Source organism: Mesoplodon mirus, assembly GCF_964341445.2.
Source record: "Mesoplodon mirus genome assembly, chromosome: 16".
Classification (NCBI taxonomy): Eukaryota; Metazoa; Chordata; class Mammalia; order Artiodactyla; family Ziphiidae; genus Mesoplodon; species Mesoplodon mirus.
The window spans coordinates 28,825,115-28,847,832 of NC_138992.1; the positions used below are offsets into that span (position 1 = coordinate 28,825,115).

The following is a 22,718-nucleotide window of genomic DNA, read 5'->3' on the forward strand; positions in this document are numbered from 1 at the left end:
ACTGCTTTTTTCACTCTGCCACAGGAATCGATCCTAAGATCATTCACCTATAAATATCCCTACACTGATTTCCCAGAGAAATGCATCACCCTCATTCTCAGGTCAATTTGGATGCTTTGTGGTCCCATAGATGCATAACAGTCTGTGAACAACTATCCAGTATCCACATTCTATTATGTCATTAACAAGTATTTATTAAATAACTGTGTGTATGATCTTTCCCACTAATTTCTAAGTTTCTAGAATATGGAAACCATTTTTATCAAAATTCAAGATACATACCTAAGCCAGCCAAATTATTGCTAATAGTTAATAGTTAATATTTGTTGAATACATGCTATGCACCAGCTATGCACCTTGTTTTACATAAGAAAATTGAGGTTTGGTATTTCGCATAAGGTCACAAGTACTAATATGAATAGAAGTCACAACTTGAGCTTTGATCTCTAACTGCCCACCTTTTGGCCATACCTCAATAAAAGGAAATCCATCAGTTAATTGCTGGAATTAAATACACTCAAAGCACGTATTCTAAGAGATAAAATATGTTTCTTCTAACCCCACTTCTGTCTTTAATAATCTGAATGTCTGCGGACACATCTCATCTCTCAATTTTCTGTCCTATAAATTAAAGTATTTATAAAGCTCCTTGCAGCTCAAAACTTATTCACTAGAATAAAATTACTTTTATGTATACATTTCTTTTTTTATTTTTTTCCCCTTCAATTCTTTGATAAATGATTCAATTTTGATCTCCCTAAAAATGTACTTCAGTAAGATTTTCCATCAGTTTAGGGCTTACAGTGACCTTTTTCTTCTCATAAAAACTTTGCTGGTCTTTGCTGGGCCTAATACTTACAGTTAAAAAACAAATACATAACTGCCACCACATCCAATGCTTAAAAGAAATAAATGTTTAATTGTGGGTTTAGGGAGATGCTGTGATCTACTGGAAAGAGCTCTGGAATAGGAATCAGAAGATGTGGAAGCTATTAAATAGTGAAGTCTGGCTTCACTATCCATAAAGCCAATTTGGTTGTATCAGTCAATGTTCAGTTACAGAAACAAAGCCATGATGAGTATTATGGAAATAAGGGATTTATTATACAAATTCCACCTTACACAAATGTGAGGTGAGCTGGGAAAGTGAAGGTCTGGAAGATGAAGGTGGATAATCAGAGGAAGGGTCACTAACACATATACATGAACCCCAGTGTGGCAGTGGACAAGCTGGAGCCAGCAGGAAAATTCGAGAAACCCGGCACGTCCAGCTACCAAATCCAGCTGCCAGCTTAGATCTCACAGCAGGGGAGATCTAAGAAAAGCCGTAGCTACGTTACCTAGGATTGTGCAATCAGGCATCTGGTGTTGAGTCTGGATAGATTGCCAGCATGGGGGAGGCAAGCTGGATGCAGAGTGGAAGAGAGCACAAGCTGAGAACTGCTGGGCACTCTGACCCTGAAAATCACCATGCCTAATGATAATCTGAGTTGGACCACTGCTTTACTTCCACCTTTCAAATCTCATACAAAGTCCTCTTGGGGCCAACTCTAACTTGGAACTGTACAAAGAAGGAGAGTCTGAGAAACACAGTTCTCAGATTAACCAACTTGACAGTAACACAATCTAGCAATACCTTGGGCAAGTCACCTAATACTTTTATACCTCAATTTTCTCATCTTTAAGTGGGAATAATGTCCACTGTCCTGTAGTTCTCACCATTTTGTTATATGGATCCAATCAGAAAGAATATGCAAACATACTTTGTATTGGACAAACAAGTGCCATATGACTATGAAAGATATGTTTTATTATTTAATTCAATTTTTATCACACCCAGGAAGTTTATTATTTATTCAATAAAAATTTAGTATGTTTCTATATTGAAATCCAACCCCTCAACCACAGTCCCAAAAATGTCTTTTACTGATTGGTACTTATCTATTTACTTATTTGGATTCAGGACCCAGCTCAGGTTCACTCACTGCATCTGCGATCTCTTTAGTCACCTTTTACCTAGAGCAGTTACCTACCACACACTCGCCATTAGTATTTTTTCTTTAATGCAGATCAGTTTTCCTCAGAAATGTCTCTTTATTAATTTATCTGATTATTTCTTCCTGATGAGATTCAAATTAAATCTTTTTGACAAGAATGCTAAATAAACGATACTGTGTACTTCCCATTTTATTACATCCGAAGGCACAAAAGGTCATTTTGTCCCATTATTGGTTGGGTTAAGTTTAATCACTTAAAGTTTTGCGGGGTTTTTTTACAATGGAATATGTAGTCTCAAAGAAGATTCTTACAAAATGTCATAAGTTATAAAACACATAAAGCTGATCTATGGTGATTGAAGTGGTTGTGGGGACTTACTACAATATCCCTTCGGCCTCCCCCTTGCTAGTGCCTCAGACATTTGTAGAGTACATTGTATTATATTATCATATCTGTAAAAGTAATGATTTACCAATTGGAGATAAATTCTGCGTGTGATTTTATCAAGTGACTTTACATGTTAATTTTTTCCATTCTTGGTTACAGTTTGTTCCCTAAAGTTAATTCCTTTGTCTTTTTTTTTTTTTTTTTTTTTTGCGGTACGCGGGCCTCTCACTGTTGTGGCTCCGGATGCTCAGGCTCAGCGGCCATGGCTCACGGGCCCAGCCGCTCTGCGGCATGTGGGATCTTCCCGGACCTGGGCACGAACCCGTGTCCCCCGCATCGGGAGGTGGACTCTTAACCACTGCGCCACCAGGGAAGCCCTCCTTTGTCTTTTTATATTAACTCAATTAATAAATCCTCTATCACAGATAGTATAATGACAAGCTTAAAGATAGCCCTTCTTTGAACCAATAGAAACTTGGTTCACGAAGTCTGAATGATAGTGTTTCACTATTTAATGTACATTTTAGATTATAATTATAATCTTACCATAATATTTATAATTCACAGTTTGGTGATTTTCTTTTCATTTTATTATCTCATTATTTGTTGGGGATGAATGATACTTTCAGGGTAGAACTATGGCTATGCTAAAGCCTCATTCTGGAAGAGATGCCACATGAAGAGATGAATAAGATGTTTAAACAAAATTACCAAAAAAAAAAACTTGAAAATAATTTGGCCATTAAACATCTTTTTGCACAAAGTTTATTTTCGGCCAAGATCTTTATTGGGAAGCAGTTTTATGTAATGGGTAAAATACTGTATTGGGAATCAAGAGACATGAACTCTAGACTTGGATCTGTAGTTACTTTTCTGAATGACCTTGGACAAGTTACTTCACTTTTCCAAGTTTCAGGTCCTCAGAAGTAAAATGAGGATGTAAGGATGAAGTCTTTTTAATTCCAAAATCCTTTTTTTCAGTCATTAAAGTATTCCCATGCCATGTGTATATTTCAAGGACAAAACAAATCAGTGTGGATTGAAAAGAATTCTCTTGAGCCTCCCACCTAAATTTAAGCCCTGCATTTTTGTAGGTATTGCAAAACTTGTTTCACTCTTTAGTGAAATGTTTTTCATTTCTCTGATCCTCTGGGCTGCATTGTCCTGGCTGGAACCAGTAGCAGATGTGTTGAAATACTAAGAGGAAATTTATTTCTTACAGCAGTTCTGGACTGATCAAGGTAGGCAAAAAAATATATAGGGAATCTCCTGGCAGTTTCTACCCTCTTGAATTTTTAGCCTAGATATCAAACCTAAGGCTTTAAGTAGTTTTATTTGTATTTTCCAATAATTTCTCCAACTTGGGAGGTGTATTACTTTTATTTAGACTACAATTTTTGTTGTGGTTATACTTTCTAAAACAGAGAAGGAATTGTTTTATTGTTTGTTTGCTTGTTTGCGGTACACAGGCCTTTCACTGCTGTGGCCTCTCCCGTTGCGGAGCACAGGCTCCAGACGCGCAGGCTCAGCGGCCATGGCTCACAGGCCTAGCCGCTCCACAGCATGTGGGATCTTCCTGGACCGGGGCACAAACCTGTGTCCCTTGCATCGGCAGGCGGACTCTCAACCACTGCGCCACCAGGGAAGCCTAGAAGGAATTGTTTTATTCAGCAAAATTTGTATTTTATACTCCTTGACTGAGATGAAATATTTACAAGGAAGAAGGCATGGTCTTACAGAGTCACTCTGTACCTTCGTCAGGCCTTATAAAGATCAGGAAATCTCTTGACTTTAATGCAGATTAATGTCAGTCTCTAGAGTCTTAAATTTTTCTAAGACAACAAAAACAAATGCCTTGGTGCTGCTAGGTCTAAGGATTCCCAGGATTCCAGCTCCAGAATGAGTAATGCTGGGACTCAGACAACTGCTGTCCTAGAAACTTATAGGTTGGCAGAAATCGCTAGAATCAGGTAATGCTGCTTCCAGGAAATAATTTAGGGAGATGTCCTGTGATCCCACTGCTGGGGGTCCTCCTAAATGTTGGCCACCACTGAAAAGATGAAGGCTCTATCTTCAATGAAGAAAATATTTGTTATTTTCTATTATGTGCTATCCTAAGGTAAAATATCCAGAGATATTTCAGTACAGTCATGTACGTGTGTGTTCACACATGTCTATACTCATGTGTGATGGGGCTAGGGGAAGGGATAGACAGTAGACAGACAAACAGACAATTACAATGCCGTGAACACAGTGAGTTTGGAGATAAAGACAAGTGTGGCATGAATAGGGGGGCCTAACCAATTTTAGGGGCTTGGGAAAGCCTCCAAGGGGTAACCTAAGTTGACATAAATTGGAATTAGCTGAAGAAATAGTTCAAGTTGGAGATAGAAGAGTGAATAGCATATGTGAAAGCTCGTAAGTGAGACCCAGCATGTCTTGTTAGGCAAACTGCAAGTAGTAAGATGTTGTTTAAGCACAGAGTGTAAAGGGATAATGATGAAGTATGATGCTAAGAGCAAAGAGGAGAGCCAGACAACTAGTCATATGTGAGAGACTTAGGACTTAGTCTCTAAGGGCAGCCCATCTGCATAGTCTTTTCTCACATCCCAATCAATTTTTTTTCACTCAGTGTTTTTATTACTCTGTTCAATAAATATGAGCAACAACAATGTGCAAGACATGTGGGTGAGACAAATCCACAAAACTCAACCCTTATCCTTTAAGAGCTTAACCTCTTTCCTGACTTGATTTTCTTTATCCTTTAAGTCTTAGCTCAGACTGTAGAGCTCTGCTTTTTAGATTGGGTAAGGAGCCCCTTCTGTGTGCTCTCCCTGTGCTCTGTGCCTACCTTTATCAAAGTCCTTATCACACGGGGTTGTAATGGGTGATTCTTTCTTATTAAACTGCCACCTCTAGGAGGGCAGGGACCTCTCCACAATGCTTGGCATATGTCTGGAAAGGAAGCACTTTCTAATAAATATATGAAAGACACATCAACAAAGATATCTTTCGTGCATTCAACAAACACAACTAATTACTATATGGCAATTATTCATATAGATGCTAGAAATTCAGAGATCAAGTCAAATTCCTGCCCTCAGAGGTTTATGATATAGAATGGAAGCATATGACAGTTTCCATGTAAGGTTTTTAATAAAGTGCTGTCCTTTAGTTTCTTGGATTGTCGCTTGGATGAGATTCATTTCCCTGATCTATTCAACTGCAGTCTCTTCTGTTGATTTATTTATTTTTTACCTGTAAAAGTTAGGCAAAAATTTCTATATTGCATCATGCCAAGCAAATGAAATAAAATAAACACACAGCATACCTTATTCCCTAGGCCAATTAATCCTGGAAAAGGATGCTGTGTTGCTGTCACCAGTAAGTAGTTTGTGGGTTACAAGGACTAGGTACTCTGCCTGCAATTTTTTTTTTTTTTTTTTTTCTTTTTTTGCGGTACACGGGCCTCTCACCGTTGTGGCCTCTCCCGTTGTGGAGCACAGGCTCCGGACGCGCAGGCTCAGCGGCCATGGCTCACGGGCCCAGCCGCTCCACGGCATATGGGATCCTCCCGGACCAGGGCACGAACCCGTATCCCCTGCATCGGCAGGCGGACTCTCAACCACTGCGCCACCAGGGAGGCCCTGCCTGCAATTTTGATAGCTGCCACTTGCTGACAGTAAACTTTGATATTTTTAGAACTCACGGTTAAATAGCTGAGAGCTTATCAGAAAGTACGAGATTTAGTTAATTATACTTTTTGAGTAAAAAATTTTTAAATGATGAAAATGACAATATAAAATATTGACTACCCTGTAACTAATACAGTGCTTTTTCTGTCTAGATGATTTATTTCTTTTCGAGAGCCTTTACTCATTTCAACCAGAAGCAGCTATAAAACCATTTAAAATAATTATGACAAGTATCAACAAATATCAACATTAAATGCTCAACTATAAATTCTGTGCTGATAGTATCATCATAACAATCAACTTTAATATTAATTGAGCATTTACTCCGTGTCAGATATTTGCAAAGTGCTTTGATATGTCTCTTTTGGTACTGACATTACAAATGCCAGTGCTTATGCTGGTCTACTCATTCTCTTTTGAAAGAATCAAAAATGCTATTTTATTACCTGCCTCAATTAGAAGCTCAACTAAACACCTGGGTAAAGAATAAGTTTAGTCTTATTCATTTTTAGGCTGCAAATGAAAAACACTTCTTTTCCCTCACATGTGCTTATGATCAATTCTAGAGAGAATTTTCCAGATCTGAAGATCAGAAGTCATTATATAAACAACTGGAGGTCACAACATTGTTATAAAATAATTATTTTAATGAACTATGCTTTAAAAATAGCAGATGTGTTAAAGATCAAATGAATAGTTTGTACCTATTTATAATCTGATTTTTAAAGCACACCTAGTATTCTTTCTTAGCAGAATAATTACATCTGAATATTGTATGCTTCTTTAACATCACCTAACCTAGAACATATGCTGATATTTAAAGACATTAAGTCAATATTTCCTTGGCTTGTTAATAAATAATAATTATTAAATATGTAGTTGTCCAATATTCATAATTATTTTATTTGTCTCTTAACTGGATATGGTTTTGCTTTAATTTACATAACTTCACTAAAATTACTCTCTTAAAAGTTGCTACAATTCTTTTGAAATCAGAGTCTGCATTCATTCATTTATCCAGTCAACCTGCCACCAAATTTTTATCATGTTGCTGTTACTTGCCTGGCACTCAATTATTTCCAAACTTGAGTGTGCATAAAGTCAACTAAGATGTTTGTCTAAAGTGTAGGTTTTTGAATCTCACATCCAGAGATTCTGATCCTGGGATAGAACCTAGGTATCTCAAGCCTACCAAGTACACCCAGGTGATGCTGATGCAGAAATAACACTTTAATGACAGTGAAAGGACACATCATCCTTGCTGGTCTTGTGGAGCTAATAGTTGAAGAGAAGGAAGAAAACATGGGAGGGATAGTTGGCTTAAAGTAAAAGTTTCAGCTGCAGTATGTTTTAGCATGCCTGTTTGGTTTTTTGTTTTGTACTGTTTTGGTTTTTGATCAAGGAATCATAGACCTTTTCAAAAATTTGCTGGAGCTACACATCTTCTCCCCAGAATAAATGAACAAGCACAAAATTTTGCTCACATTTTTGTATGATTTAGCTCCACAATAAGAACTCTTGGAATTAAGCTATAGTTGGGCACTAAAGAAAAGCGGTGAACTTGGCTAGGGTTGAGGATGGATTGGGGTACATTGGAGGAGACTGAAGGGGACCAGGAAAGGCTTCGTGGAGGAAATTCTTGGTTATTTGTGAAGTATGAGTAAGTTCTCGTGAGGCATATATGGAGGATAGTGGTAGGAGGGAAGTCTTGAGATTCCAGCCAGAAGGAGCAACGTGGACAAAGACCCAGAAGTGGGAGAGAGCCTGCCTTAGTTAGACAAAAGCAAGTATCTTGTATGTAGAGGTTCGCTGTGCTACAGAAAACGAAGGCCATATTACATGATAAGGAGTTTGGACTGTGTCTTACATTAATTGTGGAGAGAAATAAGTACACTGATGATTTTGGTCAACAGAAGAATCTGTTTATGCATGCTGGAGCCTTATTTGCAGAACTTATAGCAACACGTTGTCCAAGTACAACAAGAGAAAGTATTTCCTCTTTGCAAAAAACCTCAGACAGTGTCTCTCAATGGTTTTCAGCATTCTACTCACCCTTTCCTCTTCCTCTGTCTTCCCTTGGGGGATACTGGAAAGAAAGTTTCTTGCTGCTTTTTAAACAGAAATAAAAAGGAGAACAAATTACCTCCCTTGAACTTGTTTACACTAAAAGAAAGAAAAAAATTACCAGTTTCAATCATAAGTTTTACAAGGTCCTGACTTAATTTTTAGTAAAAAAGCAAACCCATAAACTCTCTGAGATGGCTGTCAGCCTGGTCTTTTAGGCACCAGAAGAGGTCTGGTCAGTGAGCCACTCACTCGGAACTGATTGTGTCAGCCACACGTGACGCCAAGGGAACTGAAATAAGTTTAAGGGACTGTGTGTTCTTTACAGGGGTCTTTAGTGCCATGTAATTCATTTGGCACTCATTTTTTTTAATGTATCCTTAGAAAAGGGAGGAATACTAGAAGAACGTTATTTTTATTTAGAACTAAAAACAGAGAATCACTACAGTGTATATTTCTGAACTTTGAGAAGTATGGTTTCACTGTCACAGCTTTCATGAAAATCGTTTGTTTGTTTTTTTAATGTATGGAGTAGAGTGTACTCTTTCAGCACTGTGCAAAAGCACTCAGAGACAACAGAGTGTGAGTTCACTATTTTGTTTTTATGGAAGAAGAATTTATCATGAATTTTGAACAAATGCAATCATCATGTCACTGAGAAAAACTGAGAACTGTATTTTACTGGGGTTTTGAAACGAGTCGCTGTAAACAATGTATTGTGTGTCAAGAGTTTGAGAATACCTGGGTGGTTGATAAACTCGTTTTCATCAAAGTTCTACATTATATTAATATTTGTAAGTCAAGGAAGGGACATTAAAATATATATTGTCAAAACTTAGATGAAAAATTTGTGTAAAATTTAAACATGTATAATGAAAACATACTATATAAAACAATCGTAATAGAATCAGGGAATAAGTGAAACTGGGTTCTCTGAAGTCTCTCATTATTTGGGGCTGAGGTTTTCTGTAACTCTGGAAATGTATCTTTCTTAATCACAACACAGATTCCCATGACCCTTGCTGTCTCAGGCAGTTTTCACACTTGCACATCTTCCACTAAACATGTTCAAAGATATCTATCAAATTACATATCTACATCAGGGCTTCCGAAGCTTAAGAAGCAAATAAGGTACTCCTTCTTAAATAATGGTTAGATTAATACACTACACAAATTCTGGTGATTCCCCAATGATTCAATTCCATTTGAGAACAAATGATGCCAATTAAGGAAGACAGTGTCATAAAGGAAGGTTTCAGGAAGTAAAGATGCGAATTAAAGGATAGGTTAGAATGGGTGATCTTTTCAAGGATTTTTCCAAGTACCAATTATGAGTAAAGAAAGGGAAAAAAAAATACACGTGCTGCATATATGGAATCTTAAAAAAACGGTACTGATGAACCTAGTGGCAGGGCAGGAATAAAGACACAGACATAGAGAACAGACTTGAGGACACAATGGGGGAAGGGGAAGCTGGGATGAAGTGAGAGAGTAACATTGACATATATACACTACCAAATGTAAAATGGATGGCTAGTGGGAAGCTGCTGCATAGCACAGGGAGATCAGCTCGGTGCTTTGTGTCCACCTAGAAGAGTGGGTTAGGGAGGGTGGGAGGGAGGCTCAAGAGGGAGAGGATATGGGGATATATGTATCCTTATAGCTGATTCACTTTGTTGTACAACAGAAACCAACACAACATTGTAAAGCAATTATACTCCAATAAAGATATTTAAAAAAAAATACACGTGCTGGATTCAGCCAATAAAGCACCCTATTATATGGCAAGAAAAGCTTAGGATTCTCAAAAGATTGGAATTTTACTTTATTAAAGAATAAACATTTGAATTAAAGGATTGTTATTCAGGCATCTGGGTTCAAAATAATGTAGACCTTAAATTAGGTAGTCAGTCAGCAAAGGGACTCTGGTTTCTTGTTCTTTGTGCATAGTATTCTGCTTGCTCCATATAAAAATGAGGAAAACTTTCAAAGGAAATGGGACCTATGGATTTGAGAAAGTTGGTCTTTTTCATCTTGAATTTCTCCAGCTTATTGCCTACATACATGTCTTAATTAGCTCCATGTCTATCTCACAGTTTTCATCACTCTCAATATGCTTATGTATGTCTATAAATATCATATTCATTTTGCTTGTTTAATTTAGACTTATTCATATAGCTCATGTTTACCGTGCTTCTGTGTAGTTTATAGTTATTGGTTAGGGAAGTTTGGTTTCTTTGTTTAATTTTTTATTAATATTCATAAGTACTCTACATGTGACAGTCTCTTCAAGGCTTTTATATGTATTACTTCATTTAGTTATCACAGCAATATTAGAAAGACATTACTATTATTAGAGTCATTTTACAGATGAGGCAACTGAGGGTCAGAAAGGATAAGAGCTACACTCTAAACCCAGACAATTAAGCTCCAAACTCTTTTCTGTTATACTATCTCTTGAGTTCTATAGGCACACGTATGCAAATACAGTGACACAGTCCTACTCTTTAGAAGTTAATGTTTTATATTTTTTGTGTTTGTTGGGGGGGATTGGGGAGATAAAAGGAGGAAAATTTTGGTTGATGACTTTATTGTCAGTTATTTTCTTCATTCATACTTACTTTGTACCAAACCACCTATATCTTCGTTTCTTTTTTTCTTTTTTGCAATATGCGGGCCTCTCACTGTTGGGGCCTCTCCCGTTGCGGAGCACAGGCTCCAGACGTGCAAGCTCAGTGACCATGGCTTACGGGCCCTGCCACTCCACGGCATGTGAGATCTTCCTGGACCGGGGCATGAACCCATGTCCCCTGCATCAGCAGGCAGGCTCTCAACCACTGCGTCACCAGGGAAGCCCCACCTATGTCTTCTTGATCTTTATGTCTCTTTAAGTATCTCTCAATCTGTATCATGTCCTTAATTCTTAATTAGTCAAACTGTATGTTATTAGATCTTTTAATCTTCCTACTTACATCCTCTTTTCTTTTGAAACTTCTTTTGAACTTTTCCTTCTACTTATAGATTCATAACTATGAATGTAGATCATTGTCATACAACTCTCTTGTCATTGGCATATGTTCACTCTTTTTTTATAGTTGCACCAACTTTGCTTCATATATTTTCCTATCATTTTCTTACATACTCATTGAAAGGCTATCGCAAATAAGAACGTAATCTGTTTACCTATGGACAATGGAGTAACAGAATATATCTCCAACATACAAAAAATAGTGTGGCACATAATGACAGATTTATTTAATACAGCCTCCTCCAACAGAGATCACAGTCCTAAGATTCAGCATTGGAAAACAAGCCCTCTATCCTCTAACAAAGAAGATGGAGGCATTGAAACAGATCTTTAAAATGAATGCCCTGTTTCTGGAGGGAATTATGCAATAGAATGGACTCATGTATATGAGATATGTTGGGTTGGTCAAAAGGTTTGTTCGTTTTTTTCCGTAAGATGGCTCTAGTAGCACTTAGTTGTCTTTGACTTCATTTGAAACAATTTTGTTAGATTGTATGTGACAGCTGTCATATCAGCGTGCATTTAAAAAAAGACTTATCAAAACTGAATTTTTGTGTAGCCATTTTAATATTGAAGATTAAAAAAAAGCAACATTTTTGGCATATTCTTAATTATTTCAAGAAAGGTAAAAACGGGACTGAAACGCAAAAATAGATTTGTGCAATGTATGAAGAAGGTGCTGTGACTGATTGAACGTGTCAAAAGTGGTTTGCAAAGTTTTGTGCTGGAGATTTCTTGCCGGACGATGCTCCACAGTTGGGAGTAGACCAGGTGAACTTAACAGCGATCAAATCGAGACATTAATTGAGAACAATCAATGTTATATCATGCGGGAGATAGCCGACATCCTCAAAATATCCAAATCAAGCGTTGAAAATCATTTGCACCAGCTTGGTTATGTTAATCACTTTGCTGTTTGTGTTCCACATAAGTTAAGTGAAAAAAACCTTCTTGACCATATTTCTGCATGCGATTCTCTACTTAAACATAACAAAACCCCTCCGTTTTAAAAACAAATTGTGATGGGCGATGAAAAGTGGATACTGTACAATAATGTGGAATGGAAGAGATCGTGGGGCAAGTGAAATGAACCACCACCAACCACACCAAAGGCCAGTCTTCATCCAAAGAAGGTGATGTTGTGTATATGGTGGGATTGGAAGGGAGTCCTCTATTATGAGCTCCTTCCAGAAAACCAAACAATTAATTCCAACAGGTACTGCTCCCAGTTAGACCAACTGAAAGCAGCACTCAACGAAAAGCATCAGGAATTAGTCAACAGAAAACACATAATCTTCCATCAGGATAACGCAAGACCGCATATTTCTTTGATGACCAGGCAAAAACTGTTACAACTTGGCTGGGAAGTTCTGAATCCTCCGCCATATTCACCAGACATTGCACCTTCGGATTTCCATTTTTTTCGGTCTTTAAAAAATTCTCTTAAGGGAAAAAATTCAATTCCCTGAAAGGCTGTAAGAGGCACCTAGAACAGTTCTTTGCTCAAAAAAGATAAAAAGATTTGGGAAGATGGAATTATGAAGTTGCCTGAAAACTGGCAGAAGGTAGTGGAACAAAAGGGTGAATACGTTGTTCAATAAAGTTCTTGGTGAAAATGAAAAATGAGTCTTTTGTTTTTACTTAAAAACTGAAGTCACTTTTGGGCCAATCCAATAGATCCCTTTGTCAAACTTGGTGGTCTCATTTCTCATATTTGCTTTAATCATTCCATGAGCTATTTCTTCAAATGTCTGGTGGCAACCACAAACTCATTCCATCCTTATTAAAAGTGTCCCACTGTATGATTTGAGCAGACCATTAGGTCATTAATACTGGACAAATTTCAAATCAGGAAAAAAATGCCCATGGGACTTGAATTGTAAAACATAATTGTATTATTGGAGTTAAAATGTTACTACATATAAAGAATCTCTTGAGATGAGTAAAACTTAAATTCTAAACAATTTGAGCTCTTAGTTCATAACTGACTCAATAAATATTTATTTAATGCCTGTCATATATATTACACATGGAGTTTACAAAGATAGCTAAGAGATGAAGACTTCTCATCAAATGCTTATAGTCTGATGAGGAAGAAAAGGCACATTTATAAAGAGAAATACTACGATAGGCAAAATGAGATATGCCACAAGAGAAGCAATTTATCTGTGCAATGAAAATTTATAGAAGAAAGAAGAGAAAAGGCTTCCCACATAATATTTTGTCTTGAAAGATAGTTGATTTTGGACTTGAGAGAAAGGGATCATTTCAGTAAAGTTCTGGTCATTTATAAGCCCAGGATACACTTGCACAGTCCTGAATTAAAGAGAATAAAATGTTTATCTTGAAGATGTTATTTTGAAAACAATTAGAAAACATTGTTTAACTAGAGATAATTTTACTGTATTAGGAAAGGCTAATATAGAGTTCGTCTTCCCTTGTGCTAAGATAAAATTTATATTCTCGCCTTTATCTCAAGGCTTCCAGCCTTAGTAATTCCCACTGTAGAACTCTATACTTAACAAAAAGGACATTTTATGAAAGCAAATAATTTCCAGCTTCAAATGCTAATAGGAAAAAACGAATAAAAATCTATCTTAGGGCTTCCCTGGTGGCGCAGTGGTTGAGAGTCCGCCTGCCAATGCAGGGGATATGGGTTCGTGCCCTGGTTCGGGAGGATCCCACATGCCGCAAAGCGGCTGGGCCCGTGAGCCATGGCCGCTGAGCCTGCGCGTCCGGAGACTGTGCTCCGCAACGGGAGAGGCCACAACAGTGAGAGGCCCACGTACCGCAAAAAAAAAAAAAAAAAAAAAAAAATCTAAAATGCTTAGTATCTAAATAAGTTCACTGTCTGCCTTTTCACTTGACGTTCCCAACACATTCAAATGACTCATGAATCTCCTTTATTTCTTATCTTTTTTGATCTTAGATAACCTCAATTTAATTGTGCTGTGAATTTCACAGCCCTTTTATTGGAAATATCCTCCTCATCCCTCCCCTAAAGTCCATGTCTTCCACAGCCTCCCAAACTAATCTTTTCCACTAAACGTTTTGAGCAGTTTAGCATCTCCTGAATTTTTCCCTTGCCCTTTTTCCTACAATACTAATTATTTGTATACCTCCCTATGACCTCTTCATAACAGCAACCAAATGCCTAATCTTACTAGAAGTCTACAGTAAGGCAAACACTGTTTTCTCTCTATATAGATCGACAAGAGAAATACTGTCTTTACGTTCAGCAAAAGATGTCACCTATATCATTTAAACTCAGTACTAAAAGACATGCTGTGATATCACTCTTTGCTGGTGCCCAGCCCTTTTAGTAGGGTGGGGGCAGGGCAGGGAGGGTGGTTACAGCAGAGACAGCCCTGGAGCAGCAACCAGAAGACATAACAGTGTTGGGAAACTCCGTCAGATTGAGTCATTGCTACCAGGCTCTGAAAGAGAATCATGGGGGTTATTTTGCATTTTCTTCAAGTGATTGTGAAAAAGACAAACTAGTTCCATATGGTGGCAGGGAGAGAGCTCAGAGCCAAAATAAAAATCTCAGCTTGTCAGTATGTGAGACCTTAAAGTTCAGATATCTAAGAGTCTGTCTACTGTCTAAAAGAGCTGAGGCCAAACTTCAATTTGTCAAACATACAACTCCCACTGCCTTGGATAATGAAAGAGACTCCCCCCGCCCCCACCCCACACACAGTGAAGATGTAAAAATGTGAGAAGTATAGCAATCTCTTAAGTAGACAAAGTTAGTGAGAAACTAGATGCCTGGGATTGGGCTGCCTATTTTAAAGAAAATAAAGTTATAGAATCACTTATATGTTACAGAGGTATATTTTGAAACCTACTCTTCCATAATAGAGTGCACTGTTGTCCTACATTCATTAAGAAATATGATTTAGTCTTTCTAGTTACTGAAGTTTCTGTAAGTGAAAGAAAAGGAGTAACTATATTTTCATCAAGAATGACTAGAAAATCATGACCAGTTTCAGTATGCATGAGTTTCATTTTCCCTTCAGATGCTAATTGAAAAAATAAAAATGTTGACATTCTTTAAAGTCACTGACCAATTGGTACTCATAATTATTTTCCCCCCTTAATTAGGAAAAATGGCTTGAAAAGGATAAATGCCATGATTCTATTTTGTGGCTGCCTTTTTGGTCACAGTTAATGGTATTTTTTGGAGTTTCTGTGCTGTTCTTATTTTGGGGTTGGTTGTTGTTGTTGTTTTGGCATCCTTCATGTTTTTGTTCCTAAGCCAGATACTTTGCTCTGGAATAACACTTGGTTTTTATCTCCCAACACATCATCCGTCCTGTAAGCCATATCTGCACCAGCTGAACATAAGAAATAAATGTCCAAGATTCTCATGATGTTATTTTGGGGGAAGCATTCTCTCCACACTTTAAGTCCTTTTCACCATAGTCATGTGCAAAGCTGACTTTGCCCCTTATGTGTATTGACTTTTCTTTTGTAAAGTGATGTTCCATTATCAGAATAGAGAAAGTCATGGATAGTTAATTATACATATTTTAGAAATTAACCTGAACCATTAATAAAAAGAACCACATATTCTGTTTGAGCCTCAATTCAAAAAGTTTTCTTATCTAATTCGAAAAAATACTTGGCATTAGTGAATGGCCAGCTCTTAGTCTGTCCCTATCAGATAACCAGCTACAGTTGTTGGCTTTGGATCAATCATTGCTATTCTGTGCTAGGTAAGAAAGAACTGTGCAGAGGACCTATCCTTGACTACACTGTTACTACCAGAATCCTTGTGGGGTTCCACAGAAGCATAATTGGGCTCATCTGTAAATTGCTTAAACTAGTGTTGAGAAAAATATTTTTAAGAAATGCCATCTCTATTTCCCAGTGGAAGAGAACAACTCTTATTCAGTCTTGTATGGTGAAAAAATCCACTGTTCCTCAAAATACTGGTCTCCTCTACTTTTTTTTTACTGAGATATAATTGACAGATTATATTAGTTTCAGGTGTACAGCATAATGATTTAATATATGCATATATGTATATATTGCAAAATAATCACCACAATAAGTCTAGTTAGCATCCATCACCACACATAGTTAAATTTTTTTTCCTTGAGGTGAAACTTTTCAGATCTATTCTCCTAGCAACTTACCAATATACAACACAGTATTATTAACTATAATCACCATGTTGTACATTGCATTCCCAGGATTTATTTATTTTGTAACCGGAAGTTCGTACCTTTTGACCACCTACACCCATTTTGCCCACCCTTCACTTCTGCTTTTAAATCATTGCAACCAATATGTTCTGGTATTTACATTGCACTATCTTGGGACTGTTCTATGCTTCTGCTTCTTGTTTTCAAGATCCCTACTCTGGGCAGGCCCTTAAGGAAATATTTTACACCTTATTTGTCCTTTATTTTTTTTTCAAAATAATTTTAGCTGAAGAATTTACCATAAGCATGTTTTCATTTTGAATTTGTTCTCTGATATCAGTTAGGTATGCACACAATATAAATAAGTTATTCAATAAAACATAAGAACTAATAAGAAAACATAAGTTTTCTTCATTTATTCTACCTGCATAATATATCAGACATTTTCATATACTGGAGTCTCTGAGAAAATGAGAACAAAAACAGAACTGGAAAGATCAAGAAGAGTGTATGTGTCTGTGTAGTTTTTAATTATTTCAGTTGGTTGACAAGGAAATGGGATGTTGAATAGCTAAATGAGATGCAAAAACTATCCTTCTGAAAATGTGGCCCACGTATATTTTGGTTATTAGGGTTATTGATATTTGGGTCTGATTTTACTTGCTACCTTCAGCCTACTGAAAATTGATTATACCCTTCATTAGTTCACATCCATAATTTCTTTATTCAGTGAATGTTGAGCCTTTCCTCAGTATCAGATGCTGTTTTTTCTAGATTCTGGTGATTCAGAGTTGAGTAAGACACAGCTTATGCCTCAAGGAGCTCACAGTTGATTATGAGAGAAGACAAGTAAAAAGACAACTAAAATAAAGCACAATAAGTTTCATCATAAAGGTATCCATCTGATGTTCTTTGAGATCATACTTGAAATGAATCTTAAAGGATGAGTAGGAATTCAGCAGTTAGAAAGGCCTTCCAGGGAAGGGCCTTCCAGGGAAAGGGGACAGAGAAATGAGAATGTGATGCTTTGAGAGAACAAGTGTTTGGTAAGCCTGGATCATTATGTATGTGTGCAGAAAGTAAGAGATGGGAGGTGTGGGGTTGGCGTGGGAGGAAATAGACAAGGGCTATCTTCAGAGTCCTCATAAACCACAATAAGGAACTTGGACTGTATCTTTCATGTGCTGGGAGAACAACTGAGGGCTTTTAACCAGAGCAGAGGAATGACGATGAGAGGCATGTTTTGAATGAGCCACATGGAGAATGGATTTTAGGGGGAAGTGGAAGGAGCTAGGCTCAAGACATTGAGACCAGTTGTAAGACTTTTTTAATAATACAGAGAAGAGCTGCCAGGACACAGAGAAGAGCTGCCAGGACTAGACGACTGACCTTCAAGTCTTGATTAAGTGGATCTGGAAAAATGTCTCCCTTTACTCACAGACCCTAACACACATCGTTGATGAGTTCTGTACTGGTGAAGGTCAGGACAAAACATTGTAGATGTTTATTCTACAATTTATTCTAACCCTAATGTACATACTTGCATACATATTTAGAGATATGTAAAGGTACCCTTAAACTTGTGACAATTGATGGTATAGTCATACAATAGCTGCCAAATTATGTTGGAGAAGAATATGTAATGACATGAAAACATAGTCATAAAATAATATATGAAAAGCATTGTTAAAAAGCATGTGAAGTATGATTCCATTTTCATTTGTGTTTATACATGAGAAAAAACTGTTTTAAAGGGTACAAAATTGACATAAGTGATTACTTCTAGAGTGGTAAATGAGATGGGCCTGTGGGCAGAAACTTTACTGGCACTGTTCAAAATGTTTATAGAATATGATCAGATATTACATGTATACTTAAGTATAAATAATATTTTCTATTTGAAGAGGAAAAAGAACAAGGAAAAGACTAAGTGTATATAAACCATAATGTCAAGAGTAGTTATATTTGGAGATGAGCTTTGGGTTACTTTTTATTTTCTTTTTGCTTTTCTCTACTTCCTAAATTTATAATTGTGCATTCCTTTTGCCTTGGTAACACAAAGAAACCATTGTAAATTATGAAGCTTGAATTATAACCCTCATATAAAAGTATAAACTATATTCAGCACATAGCAGTCACTCAGTTAATATCAACTCAACATTTGTGCTAAATTACCTGCAAAAGACAGTGTAGAAAATCACTGTGTCCTGGAAAGTCTATCCCCATTAGTGAGCTTAAAGCTACTGCAGGGAAAGTGGTATTGACTTACCTTAAGTCAGTAAGAAGGAAAGTCATCACAGTTTATAGAGAATCCAAGAATCAGGTTGGAATTAGCATCCCTCATGCACAAGTGCCTGTGGGCTAAACTTACTCACTCCCAGTGGAGAGAGAGATTTCAGGCCAGCAGAGTCATAGCTACTTAATTTTGAAATCATTCATCTTCCCCCAGACTCTGATTCTGTGTTCACCAAGCAAGCAACTTTCTGATTATAATTTGGCTATGTGAAACTCCCTCTAAGGAGACCATGAGACTGGGCCCTTTATTTTGACTGTAAATGGAGACCTGACATAAGTCCCCCTTAGTTTTGCAAGTGTATGTCTGTCTCTGAGAGGCTGAGAAAGTTATCAAATTAAAACTGCAGACCAGATCTAGAAGGTGGTGAATTCACCCAGGTAACATGTCCTAGGACTCCCTTTGGTAACCTCTCACCTTACTTTGCCCTGGTGAAACCCACCTCCACATGGGCTGCCTACAACGTAAAATGTGAATTCCCAGTTAGAAATTCTACAGTTTTGCATCACCAGTGACTTTTAGCCTGACTCTCAGAGTTTTAAAATATAAGCTTGTATTTGATAGTTCATTAGAAGCTTCCTTCAGCCTTCTGTTAACTACAAGTTCTATTAATTGAAACCAATAAAACTTGAGTAGGGTTTAATTGTATATTTTGCTCTGGCTAAAAAATCTCTGCAGAATATGTGTGAAATATTTTGGCACAATTATATAACAGTACTGTTATTTGCTAAAAACATTATCAACCTCACAAAATAATAATGGGACATATACATATACTTAGGTGCAAAGACAAGTCAAATATATACATATGGAAAATATATATATATATATCTTCAAATAGTAATTGATCTTTATTATTTCTGTTTAATAGTAATGTAGAATTTTGTTCAGAGCTGGCCTAGGTCCTAGTAGTGTCTCACTCATACAGAGATTTAATCACCCATTGTCTATACGATGGATAGGATTCATAAATGAGACTCAGGCACAGAAGTGGTAACACACATGGATTTGAAGGGAATATTGCTAGATAATTTTGATGGATGAGAACCGAAGAGTTTTAGGTGGAGTTAGAGAGAGGGGTAGGTCTCAGTCAGAGAAGACTGAATATCAAACTGAGGCTACTGACAATCTAAGTTTAGCTATTCTGAGCCAGTGAAGGACCTGAGCAAGTTTGCATTTGTTCAGAGTGCCCAGATGGATATGAAAGCAGCATATGGGATCCATAGGGAATGAGCAGACGTTAGGGAACTAAATTAGGCAACTACTGTGATTTGTTCACTAGTTTCTGAATTCTAGACCAATATTCTTCAAAATGTTCTCCTTGGATAGTCTGCAAGGAGTAATCTGAGGTGCTAGTTGAAAATACAAATTCCTCAGCCTAGTGAATAGGTCTTTTTCACAAATGACCAGATGATTTGATATATGGGCAACTGTTAGAGAGTCCCTGATCTAGGTTAATGTAAATTTTATATAAGAAATGTTTCTAGAGAGTTAAAGCAGGGACTTTGAAGAATGCCATATTTCAGGTTAAACAGTTGGGGTTTTGAACTTAGTTTTAGGAATACCACCAGAATGTAGGTCCCTCGAGGGCATGGCTTTCTGTCTGTTTTGTTTGCTGATATATCTTAAGTGCTTAGAACAATTTCTGGTATATAGTATGTGCTCAAGAAATATTTGTTCACTGAATACATAATGACTAATAAGAGCTTGGATTTTAAAGTCAACCATAGTGAAATTCCAGCTTATTTAGCCTCTCTGAGCCTTGGTATGCAAAATTTTGATATTGATACCTGAATCACAGATTTAATATAAAAATTAAATTAAATAACAGCCAGAAAGCATTTAGCAGAATGCTTGGCACAGAGTAAGTCCTCCTTTAGCACATCATCAATATTCAATGTTAGCACAGTGATATATGCTATAGTGACACTCTACAGGGCATTTTTTGTTTAGAGATAAATACTTATAGTAATAAAATAAACCCATTTTCCTTTTGTGGATCCTACATTATCAGAAAACCATATGAGTTTAAGTATGCATAGTAAAATAAACATCAAGCACACAAGCCACAGAGAATTTTACCTATATGTAATTTGGAGTCCTTCCTTCCTTCCTTCCTTCCTTCCTTCCTTCTCTTCCCTCCCAACCCCTTCTCTCTCTTTCTTTCTGTTCAGGGAGCTTTGGTCTTATACCAGTTTGTTGGAAGGGCTGAATTCAGAGAAGGGAGAAACTGATGAACAAGGCAAACATTCAGCAAACCAGTCTTCTGGGTTCTGTTACTCTGTTGAATGGCTTATCTTTCTTTTCTTTTTTAACTTCAGGTTGTATTTAAAGGGTCACACTGGGACAGCAGGAAAACAGAGCAGCCTGATCTTACACGGTGCTGATTTCAGCACTAAAGATGCTGATAATGACAACTGCATGTGCAAATGTGCCCTCATGCTAACAGGAGGTAAGTCCTACGGGGCCTTTCTCTGAGTTATGTCTCATTGGTTTAAGGCTTGAGGTTTCTTATCTATGAGAAAAGACTATGATCTTCTGGTCAGGAAACTTAAGAGCAAGTCCCTAGAGATCAGTTTGTTCTGCCCACTAATTTACCATATGTTCTTGTGCAAGACATTGCTAGCGTATTTAGAAGTTTGCCTCCTCCCCCAGCATTTATGATGGGGGTGTGCTAAGCTTGGTTCTGAATAAATTCTTGAACCTCTTAAAGTCCCAGTTGTTCTACCTTCTAAATACTCATAATGATACCCATAGTGGAATGAACAGCAATTTGAGAATTCAGCATACAGAAAGAACCAAAAGCCAAAATTTCTTACAAAATGCTTTACAACTGTGTAATAGAGTTCATTGACCATTCTGTTGAAATGGTAAGAAAAATAAAGAGGTGTAGCTGGATATAAAGTTATACGATTCAGAGTAGCTATACCAGGGCTTTACATTATAAGGTATTGACCTCTGCAAGACGTTTGAGCTGGTATAGGGGATACCAGATACCATTAAATAATATTGTATCACTGAGTAAGAAAGTTAATCCTTTTGCACTTTTTAAATACTTTTCTAGGCTTCTGATTGTGTCAAAGAGGAATTCTCAGTTTAGTACTAGTTTATCTATAATACTTCTTTAGCACTTAATAATTACCTTTCTTAGCAAAGAAAGAACAAACTCTTCAGCCTCAGCTGAAGGGCCTTGGTTAGGCAATGGCACCTACCTAGAATTAAATAAAATGATTTTGTTTTGATTTTATTGAGTGTTATGTCTACTTTTATTATAGTAAGTGGTACTGATTTCCTCTTTAAAGGAATGATATAAACTTCATTTTAAAAAGGATTCACAAATATTTGATATTTAACAAATTGATTTAAAGAAAAATATTTATTAAATATTAATAAAAGTTGTAAATGGGCATGGCAAAAACTGTGAATAATTTGATAAATAACTGATTGAAGTTGAAGAAACACTGAACTAAAACCTGATGGCAAATGATGTAGCTCAAAAATGTTACAGGCAAGGGCTTCCCTGGTGGCGCAGTGGTTGGGAGTCCGCCTGCCGATGCAGGGGACGTGGGTTCGTGCCCCGGTCCGGGAGGGTCCCACATGCCGTGAAGCGGCTGGGCCCGTGGGTCATGGCCGCTGAGCCTGCGCGTCCAGAGCCTGTGCTCTGCGACGGGAGAGGCCACAGCAGTGAGAGGCCCGCGTACCGCAAAAAAAAAAAAAACGTTACAGGCAAAAGAGTTGGCATCAAATAAAATTGTAAAGGAAACTTTTTTTCCAGTGTTTGTCTTCTTACAGTTTTAGTGTTGTTTCCCTCTCTTAATGGAATAGTAATCATTCCCACCTTCAACTGTTCTAATTCTCTCTCTGTGTTACCCTACAACAAAACATGTTTTCATGCTAATAAGGAAAAAACTCTTTAAATCTAAAATTTTACTTCTCCAAATATGATATTACTATCATTATTATTACATATTATTACCTGTTACTGAATATGTTATACTATCTTCCTTGAATTCCAAACCAACTCTGTGAGATAAGGAGAAAAACTCAAATCTCCATTTTGTACACAAGGAAAACAAAATTAAGTAGATGTTCACCATTTTATC

General features: G+C 37.1%; 1 protein-coding gene across 1 annotated transcript in view; it reads left to right on the forward strand.

Annotated features, from left to right (window-relative positions):
* ANGPT1 (angiopoietin 1) overlaps window positions 1–22,718 on the forward strand; it is a gene marked incomplete at its 5' end in the record, with an annotated part of 246,556 nt that overhangs the window by 211,014 nt on the left and 12,824 nt on the right. The window contains one exon of the mRNA XM_082600829.1: window positions 20,937–21,067. Within this exon, the coding sequence (XP_082456955.1) occupies window positions 20,937–21,067 (131 nt within the window). The remainder of the gene's footprint in view (window positions 1–20,936; window positions 21,068–22,718) is intronic.